Source organism: Silene latifolia, chromosome 9, assembly GCF_048544455.1.
Source record: "Silene latifolia isolate original U9 population chromosome 9, ASM4854445v1, whole genome shotgun sequence".
Taxonomy (NCBI): Eukaryota; Viridiplantae; Streptophyta; class Magnoliopsida; order Caryophyllales; family Caryophyllaceae; genus Silene; species Silene latifolia.
This window is the reverse complement of record NC_133534.1, coordinates 164,319,170-164,333,029: the sequence shown is the minus strand read 5'-3', so window position 1 is coordinate 164,333,029 and position 13,860 is coordinate 164,319,170. Positions and strand designations below refer to the sequence as shown.

At 37.5% G+C, this 13,860-nt stretch overlaps 2 protein-coding genes across 2 annotated transcripts; both read right to left on the bottom strand.

The window, feature by feature from the left end:
• Positions 1 to 8,444: 8,444 nt before the first annotated feature.
• Positions 8,445 to 9,125, bottom strand: LOC141601847 (uncharacterized). The gene has a single exon (XM_074422153.1). It carries the CDS (start codon positions 9,123 to 9,125, stop codon positions 8,445 to 8,447), a length of 681 nt encoding a protein of 226 aa, XP_074278254.1.
• A 24-nt stretch (positions 9,126 to 9,149) lies between these two features.
• LOC141601846 (uncharacterized) lies at positions 9,150 to 10,694 on the bottom strand. The gene is made up of 3 exons (XM_074422152.1): positions 10,544 to 10,694; positions 9,902 to 10,033; positions 9,150 to 9,658 (listed from the first exon to the last, which is right to left on the bottom strand). The coding sequence occupies exons 1-3, from the start codon at positions 10,692 to 10,694 to the stop codon at positions 9,150 to 9,152; spliced, it is 792 nt and encodes a 263-aa protein (XP_074278253.1).
• Between the last annotated feature and the right edge of the window lie 3,166 nt (positions 10,695 to 13,860).

The window sequence follows — 13,860 nt, the reverse complement described above, 5'->3', positions numbered from 1 at the left end:
TGTTCACTGCTCAATAGCCTTTGTGTTCCTGACTTGGTGGGTTTATATCCAAGTTGGGGCATGACCTCGTTACTTATTTTGAGAGTAAGTGGTCAGCTTAAGTACTAGCCAACCCTTTGGTGGACTCCTTAGGGTACTCACATGGTTTTATAAATTGTGGGTCTTGGGTGCGGTGGTGTGTATCCGCATGTCTAGGTCTGCGCAGATTTAGGACTAGGGTTGTGTTGTGTCTTGGCCATGTTTTTATAGAACCTCTGAGTCAGGATACCGGTTCGATTACCTTCCCTACCTCGTGGTATAGACTCGAGTTACAAAGTGACTATTGACCGTGCTAAGAACTTATGCCTGTCTTTGATATATATTGTCCTTTCTTGTTTGATGATTCTATGAATCATAGAAGGTGAGATGCAAGCCGGCTATGGTTGATAGAGTTTGGATTCCTGGATGTTATGTGATTCACATGATAGTGTAGTATGAGTCGGTCTAGTATTCACAGGCTAGGACTATGTGTTGTTATATTGTTGTTCACATGATAAGCACGATTGTCTAGCATCTATATGCTAAGGCTATGTGTTATTCATATTCATATTCTTATGTTTACATGGTATATTAATTATGACATTTCGTGGCTGGGAGAACTCGGAGTTACTCCCCACTGACTGTGGCTTTCGTATTTGTATAAAATGCGAATGACAGGTAGGTGATGCATATATGGGGTACATGGACGAGCTAGCGAGCAAAGTAACCTTGGGACCTAGATTGACTTTATTATTTTGTGACCCTTAAACACTTTTTATGTCATATACATTTTAGGGACATATGTCTCTCTCTTTACATTTGGTTGTATAACTTTGCTATTCGCGACTTTAGCAATGGTTATGTTGCGAAACTTCTATTTAGACCTTGTATGTTTTGACACCTTCCAATTTGGATATCTTTATAACAGGTTCAGGTTTTTAAAAATTACAGGTTTTTACCCAAATGAACCTATTACAAACATATCCATGCTGTTTTATTCTAGAATTACGTGTTTACTTTTCCGCGATAAATGAGGGTGTCACACCTTTTCCCTTTCAATCTCAACCCCTCATCTCATCTTTTCAATGGCCCTAAAGAGGACTTAGGGACTCAATGAAATTGGGTGGACTCACTTGATCTTTTCTCTCTCTCTCTCTCTCTCTCTCTCTCTCTCTATATATATATATATATATATATATATATATATATATATATATATATATATATATATATATATATATATATATATATATATATATAATATTATTACTACTTTTGTTCCAATAATCACACTTCTCTAATATTTATACAAATCTAATTCATAGATGAGACGGGTATTACATGTTCCCACAACATCACCCATGATCCATAAATTGTTACACACTCACTAGGTCCTCAAATTCCCCTTTTTTATTGTCATCGGACTCGTCCAAAACTTAACATGATACTAATTCTCAAACATTCCATACTTACTGCTCGGATAAAAGATTATGAACCAACCGCAACTTCCAGCTCAGTACCCACATGTTCTGCTAATTACTTGCCACAACTATGTCAACAAAAGTCTCATCTAACATAAGATCAAATTGTTCCAACCACCTCCCACAACTATGTTTCTTCAACAAGGTATCACTGTAACTATGACAACATCGGCCACATGTGCAATTCTCGTCCGTAGTATACTCTAGTCTAACCCTCAAGCCAAAATCATTGGAAACAACAGTAAACAGAACAACAATCTATATACCCATACTAGACTGACATAGTATTTCAAATGTTCATCTCACAAGTACCCCAACTACTCCACCACAACCGATGACGGCATCGTAACACCCCCATCAACAGCCGCAACGTGAAAGTACTCGCATCGCAACATGGAGTACCGTGCTCGGATCGCAACCCGAGACACCACAACCACATCGTTAATCATCGCAACTTATACAATCTCATAATTACTGGCTCGGTATAACTTCCTTGAGAAAGAAACTTTCTTAATACCGCTTACTAAATCACCAAAACACATCATATTACACGGAATAGTTAGATAACAACTTTATGAACATCATAACATACTACTACTCATAAGGTCAGAACCTCACACAATCACTTACACACATCACAGACCCATAATCAAATCTAACTAGCCAATCCCGATCGCGTAAGTTACCACTTGATTAAATACATCTCTCACACAAGGTCAAACTCATATGCCCCTTCATAACACATTCTTCCAATTCGCATAGCTACCACCACCCGACCAAAGTGACCATAACATTAATGCTTAATACACCACTTAAGCCAACGAATAATTCACTCACCATAGCTAAAAGAATGTGCTCCTTATCTCAATCACTCGTCAAATTCGCTTATTCTTTCCACTATCCACCACAATCACATGTACCCATGTCCTCCTCACCAAACACATATCCTACATAAGTTAGTATTCTGCACATCATAGTATCTGGTAACTTACGTATCAAGACCGTCACATATGTAAAAGAATGCTTTAAAACCCAAGACATATGTGTGCAAATAACTTACGACTCAAAACAAATGTAAGAACATAACGGTCGACTCAAAACAACCACCCAAAGAGGTACTCGGTTGAGTACATAACGTATTCGGTCGAGTACAGGGTACTCAGTCGAGTAACTATACCACTCGGCCGAGTTTCCGACTCCACAAGCTGACCCATATTTTCACAGAAGGCTACTTGGCCGAATACGGGTTACTTGGCCGAATACGAAAGTTACTCGACCGAGTAGGCCCTACTCGGCCGATTTCCTGTACAGTTCTCACCAACGTCCAGTTTTCGTAAAACAGACATATCTCACTCGTTACTTGGTCATTTTTTGCGTGTGACCTATCGTTAGAATCGTAGGAAGACAACATATCACCACAATTGGAATCACTGCAATATCATTCCTAGAACTCGACATATGAAAGTTTTAAGACAACCCTTCCGTAATTAGTTTTCATACAAATCAATTTTTCTTAACAAAACAACTTAAACATGAATAAGGCAAACAACAGCAACTCAATACTTTTAAAAACCAGTACATATATGAACTTTTATCATACCCACATGTAAATTAACACAGCATTCATATACAACACATGCTAGAAGTCACGTTCATCCTTTCTTACCACATTCTTGCTCATACTTCCAAACCGAATAATACGCATCACATCTCATCAAAATGAAATTCAAACCAAACATATCACAATTCGGTACTACCCACATTATTCCTCCCCTCACCCATGCCAATCATATTACTTGTCAAAATCACCACACTAGTTCATATTAATGCACATAGATTACCACATAGTACAATTTCCCCATCACTTCCAACCAAAATACACATACACCACTCTATTCACACATATAAACACACATACATGCAAAGATCCCCTTGACACATCCCATAGTGATCGGCCCGAAGTTGTAAGTGAAAAGTTGCGGCCTTAGGACGTCTCCCAAGCCTTCGCGGTAGCTCCAAACAACTTCTACCCGGGTTCATTTTATTTAGACTCTCTAAGTTCATTGGTTATAGGTTTCAAAATCATTGCTCTGATACCACTTTGTAACACCCCCACATACCAAGGTGTCTTACCAAGGACCACCCTAGCATTCGAAGATGCTATCATCTTGGTTGCCCGAGGTAAATATATCAAAGGTAACCATTCAAGAACAATTATTAAAGTATAAAGTTTAGTCAATACATCGTCTCAACTGAAAACCAAAGTAAATGTATATAAATCTCAATACAAATTATCTAAACTCGTGACAACGGAAGCTAGACTAAAAGTGATGACATCCCATCCTTGTCCCCGCAGCTAAATGTAATCATCACCTCTCACAATCTGCTCACCATCCCCGAATGGATCACCACAGTTTACAACACACAACGGGGCCAGTCAACTGAATAATCAAGATAAGCTAATCACAAAGAAACAACCAAGGCAAATAACTATACAACCGTTCTCCAACTCAAATCACATCTCATATCCGGCTACACACATAAGTGTGTAGCCCTGCCAGATTACCCGCCGCGATAAGTAATCCTCATCGTCAGTGGGGGACCCCAGCCGTCCCCACCTAAGCCCCGCTCATCGCAACGAGCAACAGACATGTCACTTAAGTGTGTAGGCCTGCCAGATTACCCTCTACGACAGGTAATCTTCACCGCCAGTAGGGGACCGCAGCCATGCCCACCTAAGCCTCGCTCATCGCAACGAGCAATAACCCATGTCCATTAATATGCACACCCCCCTTTGTGACGGCAACCACAAGGGGCAAATCAAGTGCGTGAAGCCATTCCCGAAAATGACTCCACTCAGCCGAAGACGCACCTCGCAACATAGACAAACAATAACAATTCCAACAACCAAGAAAGACAATTCCAACAATAACTCCAATCATGCCAATACAACAATTAACACCATTTTAAATCAATTAAACAGGTAACTGAATAGGAAAACCCTACCTTATCACTGATCCGAATCATGAGTATACAACAGAAGCTAGAAACGTTCCTTTACGTATCATTCACCTAACAATAATCACAATAATCTAATCACAAACATGCCAAACAACCCTTTTCCCCAAATCCAACATTAGGGAAAAACCCTAAGAACAACTATAAACAAAAGATGTGAAATTAGTGACTGACCGATGCAAAAGAGATGAACAGAAGACGCACAACGATCAATCGCCTTGAGAGTGATTACGGATGATTAGAGGAGCGTATAATGTAATTAGGTTTTGGTAAAATGAATAGAAACTGTAAAAACACTATTTATATAACCTTTAATCATCCTTAATCAAACCGCGGAATTAAATCTCGTCAGACCGGTTACTCGGTTGAGTACCCCCTACTCGGCCGAGTATTACACTAGTCGGTCGAGTGTTCCTGGACAATAGCCTGACCAGAAAACACATGACAGTTTACTCGGCCGAGTAACAAGTGTTAGGTTCATATACCTATTATTAGACTCCCCTAATAGTGAACTAATTAACTTCTTAATTATTTGTTCTTTAGATCTAATGCATGCATAACAAAATAAGAGATTTATAAGGAAAAACAATGTCCTTTACATTGTTATATGTTTCAAAATATTGGGCACAAATAAGGTCACCTTCCTTATTTGTTCTTGAGCTTAAAATGATGGATGATCCTCCTAAGACTCCAAGTATAGAAGACACTCCAATAAGTTGCACCCAAGATGTAAACCCAAATACTACTAAGATTATTAACTAGATAATAATAGTAGTAAACCCTTAATATAAATTACTACCTTATTAAAATCAATTACTACTACTAGTAAATTATGATGAATTATGTGAGTTGTAGTTTTGAGTTTGCATGTGTGAAGAGATAGAGAAATAAGCTAGTAATTGAGCCAAAAGATCAACTAACTCAAAAATGACACAATGGTCTATTTAAAGACCATTATGGCCGGCCAACATGAGCAGCAAAAGAGAATCTTTTGTTCTTGTTTTATTCTCTTGTTTGATAAGGTAAAGTGTAGGAAACAATTATGTAAGATGTGTCATAGAAGTATCACAATCACACTTTATTCCAACATAAATAAACAAGACAAAATTGAGCATATTTTGCTCTATATTGCTGGCTATATGGAGCCTCTTAGGTCCATTTTTGCCTTTTGTCATTTGTCCCACAAATGCTTATAAGTCATATGTTCAATTATCTTACATAATAATTTACTAATATAATCATTTAATAATTAAATATTACAATCAATAAAATAATATACACTCAACTTTTAAATAGTATACTACCATTATATCAATATATAATGGGTCCTACAATTGCTAGTTAGTTAAAATTACAACCTTTTGTAACTTTGAACAACTTATTACCTCTACCTCAAAATAATGCAACAACTCAATTAATATAGTGAATTAACCTTTTAATTACTAAATCAAATCTTATTTAATCCAATTACAATAAGATATAATTAACTCACATAATATATTAAGGTGATTAATTAATCTGTATCAATATACAATCAATTAATATTTATGTTTGGGCTTCATCCTATAGGTGTGACCTAAAGGGATCAACTGAACACCACCATCATATGACAGTAACGTCAAACACCAGTAAGCTAATCGTTACCGATAAATGTTGATCAGTTGATTTTAAATGAAGGATCATCCCTTGTGTATTCTTGTTATGAGATTTATAATCAAATCATGTGATCGCACTATTGTTGAGGACACTCACTCCAACAATCTCCCACTTGTCTTAACAAGTGTGCGTCACCAATTCTCTTGTCCTATTACATCATCTCCCACTAAATGCAAGGTGTCTTGCAGGTCGACCTTGCATTTGATCATATCTTGATTGGTTTCCTTGATCTGGAGTGTAACTGTCTGACCGGAATTAACTAGCATAGATACCTTCCGAGCGTGGCCACGCATTTCCAGTTCACTACTCCTCGAGTGGCCTTGAGAATTCAAACAACCGTGACAAGGATTGGACAATTCCTATCGCACTATTCCCTTTGTTCTGCCACAATTCATCATAACCCAAAATATTCCCATTTGACCTCATTTACGACAGTCGTAGAGCATAAATCAAAGCTAATCATAAATTTGTGCCAACTTGGGCGAATAGTCTCTAGTCAAAAGAATCGACGCCTAAGAACACTATAGGAGCTCTTGCCATAACCAAGCTTTATGAATTACCAGAACTCTATAAGTGGCTACTGCCCGACAGAGTGTCCCATACAGTCTGCCTATGTGATCGACTAGTCATCCCGTATAACTCTATGGCACGTGAACTTGCCATCAATCGCATCACACTCTAGTCACTTCGAGACGTCACCTCATATAAGTAACTAGGGGTGAATACCATGTCATTCCAGTTCACTTTAATGGGGTTCAATTTGTCTTTACAACCCATTTGGATTTAACAAAGTAATGGGCGAGTTTTAATAAAACTCAAACGATAAATGCGATTATCACATATGAATAGTCAATACACTATTACTACTTCATATCTTATAATCTTTAGTGTAGCTTTTACACTAGTTGAAATGCAATAAAAGCTTGGCAAGTGGATATATCCTATATCCATATATTCCAACTTTGTCCATTGTTATTTCCTTCTACTCAACGTTATTTCTAATAACTTCAACTTATCTCTAAGTATTTGTCTAGTCTTCTTACTAGACTTGGACTCTTTAACTTGAAAGATGCTCCCACTATTATCGCATAACATGTGATAAAGTCATTTGTAGAGGGATTCACCTTTAATCCCTACGTTGACCACTTTATCACAATTTACTTAGATTCCTTTTGTAGAATTTGCAATGCGTGAAACTAAAACACTTTTCTAGTCTCTTACTCCTAAGTCAATAAGACATCCTAGGATTTCAACAAATTCCTTTTGGTTTGGAAATTAAAGTTTGTGCAACCCTTCAACACATAACTTAGCATATCATCCAAACATATATGAACAAATCCTTAATTCTCCTCAAGAATCTCAAGGATGTTCTTTAAGGCTTTCACAAGCCATATCATGGGAATTATATTGTCATTGACTTATTATGCTCTTAGCATATGATACATCATGGCATGTGTGTCTGTTTGCATACATGATCATTCTAATGGCGGAAACTTTAGAAATCGATTTCATGTAATCAACAACTCAATAGGTTCAGTGAACGACTATGACTCCATCATAGTAATTCCACTTCCATCAATATGAATAACCCATTCAACCTTGTTGATGTACAACAGATACGAAAGATCTCATCCTCATAAGACTCTCAACTCTATGCCAATATACTCTCATATAGATTCGGTAATCTAAGGTATATTGCACCTTTTCCTAGTCTCCCAATCACTCTTGACAGAAGAGAGAATTGGTACATTATTCTCAATAAGTAATATGTCATCAACATATAAGACATGGAGAAACAATTCTAGCTCCCACTTAACTTCATGTATAATCACGATTCTTCAATCATGTGAATGAAACCATTCACTATTATCACATGAATGAAAAGTATAATCCTTTAATGCTTGCTTAAGACCATTCTAGGATCACTTAAGAAAACGCATAAGATGTTAGGATTCTTAGATCTTTATCTAAGGTTTTGTGTTCCAAACACAAACGTCTCTAAATTCCCTTTTTTTTTTTTGGTAAAAGGTAAGTATATATATATATATATATATATATATATATATATATACATATATATATACATATATATATACATATATATATACATATATATATATATATATATATATATATATATATAAATATATAAATATATATAAAGAATCAATTCCAAATTACATCATCAGGTAGGAGTATTTGTTGCGTATAATCTAATCAAATTACAAAAACAGGGCCAAAATTATCACATGAAAAATAAACATAGAAAGGTTAAGCCTCAATACTTGTAATCCAATCAGCCTCCCGTCTTGTGAGATTGCCTTTGTTCCTTGCCCAAAACCGAGTAAGGACCTCCTTAATGATATTCCTGACAAGTACAACTGGGTAGAGTACATAATCTGAGATCCTTGCCTTGTTTCGAGCCCTCCAAATAGCATAAGTCATTGCTACATAAACAACACAAATAATGCTTTTCTGCAACCTTGTACCTCCATGACCACGATTAAACCATCTGCTAAGTGTATCAGCAGGGACATTGATTTTAAGACTTTGCTGCAGCAGGGAGATACATTTAAAAGAGTATGGACAGTTATAGAAAATATGTTGATGGGTCTCATCAGCAAGTCCACAAAGAAAGCAACGGGTATCCACTCTAGCCCCCATTCGAACAAGTCTATCATTAGTCATAAGCCGTCCTTGCATTGCAGCCCAATAGATGAAGGAAGTCTTAGGAACATTCAAGTGATTCAAACAAGAAAATCTCCAAATAACCTTAGGTTTAGCATTTCTTAACCAATGATAACCATCCTGAACTCTATAATCAGTGTCCCCCCCAAGCCATTTACCAGTAGAGTAAGCAGGTGCAAAAACTTTGAAAAGAGAAGCAATCTTTTTCCACGACCAACTAAAATCACTAGGAGGTTCATAGCTGGTCCAATATGCTCCTTTCATATAAACGCGATTCACCCACTTCACCTACAAGTGATCCTTTTTAGATGCAACCCACCAAACATATTTGCCTAAAAGAGCTTTGTTCCACAGTTTGGATGCTTTAATGCCCAGTCCTCCTTCCTCTTTTGGAGTGTAACAAGTATCCCAGTTACTATTAGGAGCTTTAAGGTAATTCTCATTGCCACCCCAAAGGTAATTTCTACATACAACATCAATCTTGTTAAGGATACCATTGGGAATGAGAAAGATAGAGGACCAATAAGAATGGAGCCCAGTCAAGACAGAGTTAACCAACACCAATCTCCCAGAATAGCTTAAGTGTCTAGCTCCCCAGGATCTGATCCTAGTAGTAATCTTATCAATGAGCTTCATACCTTCATTTTTAGTAAGCTTCTTAGAGGATATAGGTACACCAAGGTATCTAAAAGGAAGCAACCCTTTCTTAAAACCAGAGACTTGTATGATACCATCAGTTACCCCAGAGGCCATCCCATTAAAAAAGATCTCAGATTTATCTCTATTAAGGCACAAGCCTTAAGCAACAGAGAAAGTAGAGAAAGCCCTTAGAAGCCACATTATGGAGGATTCATCACCTTTGGAAAAAAGTAAAAGGTCATCAGCAAAAAGGAGATGATTGAGCTGTAGTGGACCACACATAGGATGAAATTTGAAGTTTTGCTGCTGTCCAACTACCCTCAAAATCCTAGATAGATACACCATACAAATTGTGAATAGTAAAGGGGAGAGAGGATCCCCTTGTCTCAGCCCTCTATTACCTTTGAAGAAGCCAAAAGAATTACCATTTAAGGACAAAGAGTAGGAAGTAGAAGAAACACACATCATCACCAAATCAATGAAATGCTTAGGAAAATTCAAGGCAACTAGCATCTGGAGTAAAAATTCCCACTCTACAGTATCATAAGCGTTTTTTAAATCAATTTTGATAAGGCAACGGGGAGAGACAACTTTTCTCTTATATAGTCTCACAATATCCTGGCAAATCAAGACGTTTTCAACTATATTCCTCCCATGAATAAACCCTCCTTTATTGCTACTAATCATGTCAGGTAGCAATTGACTCAATCTGGCACATAGAAGTTTAGCAATGCATTTGTAAATTGTGTTACAACAAGCGATAGGTCTAAACTCCATAACACTAGCAGGGTTAGAGTTCTTGGGTATAAGGGTGATATTAGTAGCATTCACTTGTTTTAGTAGCTTTCCAGTGGTGAAAAAATTGTTCACAACACTAAAGATGTCCCACCCACTATATCCCAAGAGTCTTTGAAGAACTGGCTTGAGTAGCCATCAGGCCCTAGGGATTTGGATGAAGGAATAGCAAAAAATACAAGCTTTAACCTCTTCGGGGGAGAGTGGTTTGAGGAGAATATTGGCATGAGCAGGAGAAAGAATTTTACCAGTCCTAACAGTGGGAACATGGAGTGGCTGAACATGCTTGCCTGGCTTGATCTGTAAAACATTCTCAATAGCTCCAGGGTCAGAATGAGAATAACCATGCATATCTTTGATCTGTAAAACATTATTAGGTACTTGCCTGGCTTTGATCATTATGTGATAAAAGGAAGTATTTTCATCCCCCCTCCTTGAGCCAAGCTGCCTTTGCTTTCTGTTGAAGGAAACTGAATTGGGCCTTTTGAAGGTAATAGAAAACAGTAGCAGCATCTCTTTCTTTCTTTCTTTCTAAGCATCAAGTCATGAGGCTGATTGTGGGGTTTAGTTTGGATATTATCTAGCTGCATCTTAGCTACTGTAGTAGCTTTTTCAATATCAGCAAACCTATTCTTGTTCAGTTGCTTGAGTGGGTTTTTCAAATTCCTGAGTTTAGTGATGATTTGGAACATAGAAATGCCACCAACATGCTTAGTCCATTCACTTTTGACAATAGCTATAAAATCAGGATCCATACCCCACATATTGAAGTATCTAAATGAAGTTTTCCTTGGTTGACTACTCTGCCTCCTATAGCAAAGAATTGGAGTATGATCAAACAAACCTTCATTCATGAAATAGGCGTAGCTATTAGGATATTGGATCAACCATTCATTGGATACCAGACATCTATCAATCCTAGAGAACACTCTCGTGGAAGGTTCCTGCTTGTTGTTCCATGTGAAGAAAGATCCCTGGGCTTGTAAATCCGTGATGTCACAGCTATCCACACACTGCCTAAAATCAGCAACTTCACTCCATAACACAGGCCTCCCCAATCTTTCATTATAATCAAGGTTAGTGTTGAAGTTTCCATTGACACACCAGGGGCAAGTTATTTGAATCCTAAGCTGTTTAAGCTCATCCCACAGACTTCTTCTGTTAGCCTCATCATTAAAACCATAAACAACAGTAAACCAAAAAATATCCCCACTTGCAAACTCCTTAACTTCTACAGTGATTTGTTGTGCAGAGCATGATATAGTACTAGTCTGAAAAACATTAGGAGCCCAAATAATCCAAATACGCCCACTAGGATGATGTAAATTGTTATTGATACCACACCAGTGTTGACCCAAATTATTTAAGATAGTAGAGAAGTCATGAGCCTTCACCTTAGTTTCAACCAAACCATAAAGGCTTATTTTATTCAAATGCAAAAACCATTTAATTTCTACTTGTTTATTAGGATTATTAAGACCTCTCACGTTCCAACAGCCTATATTATCCATTATTAATCAATACTGTTGAAACAGTTCCCCAATTCATGTCTGGACTAGCATTATCAGTATCACTAATCACAGTTTCAACATAAGTCTTTGAAGGAGAGACAGGAGTATTATGTTCCTGTCTGGTAAGTTGAATGATTGGGCTAATAGGAATTAATACACTTGAATTATGGATTATAGGTCCTCCAAAAGAGTGAGTAGGAGACACATGATTGATCACAGCAGGGGGTACAGGATCCTTACCAAGCTGATTAGGAATCTGTCTGACTGGTTTCCACACCTGAGTTTGTTTACGCTGGACATGGGCAGTCACAGGAGCATTAGGAGCTGTCTTTTTCTTACATTGTTCAGTAGTGTGCCCAATGCCTTTGCAAGCAGTGCAAACATCAGGACGCCATTCATATTCTACCAGAACACAGACCTCAGTTCCCTTTTCATCCTTAAAGTAAATCTTGTCTGGTAGATTTTGTCCTTCTTGCACCTCGACCATTAATCTTGCATAACCCAATCTAGTTTTATCCATAGTAACACCATCAGCACGCATATAAGTTCCTATGATAGAACCCAGCTTAGAGAGACAATTCTCTCCCCATAATTTCAACCCTAGGCCACAAAGATGGATCCATATAGGAACTGCTTTGACTTTTTCTTTTGCGAGTGAGGTGGTTTCTGTCTATGGTTTGACAACCATAGGCTTGTTATCAAACATAGGGAAACCTTGTTTGAGGACCAAATCTTTACATTCCATGGTAGGAAACCTCACTAGGAAAACTCCATTAGGCAAGAATGATATCATATTTGTATTTTCCCCTCAACCGATTCACAAAACCATATAAGAGTTCCCATGGCGGGTTACCACCCAGGACATAACATACTACAGCAGTCGACCAAAAATCTAATTCAGGTTTTACATCCTCCTTGGACAATTGTAACAATTTTGAAGCAGGAGACGAAGGTGAACTTACTGGCGATTTGGAACGATAACGTTTAGAGACCTGAGTCCAACCACTCCTATCAGCTTCACAATTTTCCTCAGAATCAAGAGAATCTTCACAATTAACCGCCTCTTCAGATTCAGGTTGAATTTCCTGTTCCACAATTGAATCCAATTCCAGGGGAGCAATTCCAACAATTTCTCCAATTGATTTGGTACTTTTTGCATCTGCAGATTGAGAGATTCCACTTCCTGAAGCAAGATTCGCAGCCATACTTGAGTCGTCGAGATCAATATGAGAGAGATTACTAAATGATAGCCTTAATTTTGCTTTTGTAGTAGTTTTCTTTTTAGTTTGGGAGATTTTAGTCTTAGGTTTCTTAGCCATTATGCAGAAGAAACCCTAATTATTCTAGAGAGAAGGCATAGCTTTCTCTTTCTAACTTTCCCATTTTACCTTAAAATGGGAAAGTGATAGTATTATGACCTTGTTACATATGAGTCATAGCATTACAATCCGAAAAAATTGTTACTCAAGAGTAGATTTACTTTAAAGCGAGGGTCTCTTTAAAGGTAAATAGAGATTTAGAGTACTTAAAGCATAAGATTGACATGAAGATGTTGATCAAGATAAATTATGTTAGGGATTGCCACATTTCATCTTGATGAAGGATGACAAATGATATTAAAAATACGCTTTTCTAAAAATGGGAATTTAGAAAAGTTAGATAGAGAAAGCTCTGTCTATTTTTCTTTCCTAGTGCATTTCATATGTTTTGTAGGAAAAAAGATATTGAGGCGGAAATTCCCATCTCTCGTGCTTATTTGGAAGCTTTTTGATGATATTGGATGGACTAGTATGAATAGGAGGCAAGAATGATGACCAAGGGTGTAGGAATAAAGAGTATATAGAAGGATCATAGGCTTAAGAGCAAGGATGACGAGAAGGCAGTCATTGCAAGAAGAAATTGCTCGGAACCAAACCAAGGGTTGCTTCTTTGGCTCTGAAATTATTCTAGATGAAACGGCGTCGAAAAATCAAGTGGTCTAGGCTATTGAATCACTCCAATAGGAGTCCGGATGAGGAAATGACGTCCGTTTTACAATCCGAGCTTAAATAGAC

Coding starts and splice junctions, on each gene's coding strand:
- LOC141601847 (XM_074422153.1), bottom strand. CDS start 9,125: ATGAAAGGAGCATATTGGACCAGCTATGAACCTCCTAGTGATTTTAGT.
- LOC141601846 (XM_074422152.1), bottom strand. CDS start 10,694: ATGATCAAAGCCAGGCAAGTACCTAATAATGTTTTACAGATCAAAGAT. Junction 10,034..10,543: donor TGTTCCCACTGTTAGGACTG/GTAAAATTCTTT, acceptor ATGATACTGTAG/AGTGGGAATTTTTACTCCAG. Junction 9,659..9,901: donor TTCTTTTGGCTTCTTCAAAG/GTAATAGAGGGC, acceptor CTGTTGCTTAAG/GCTTGTGCCTTAATAGAGAT.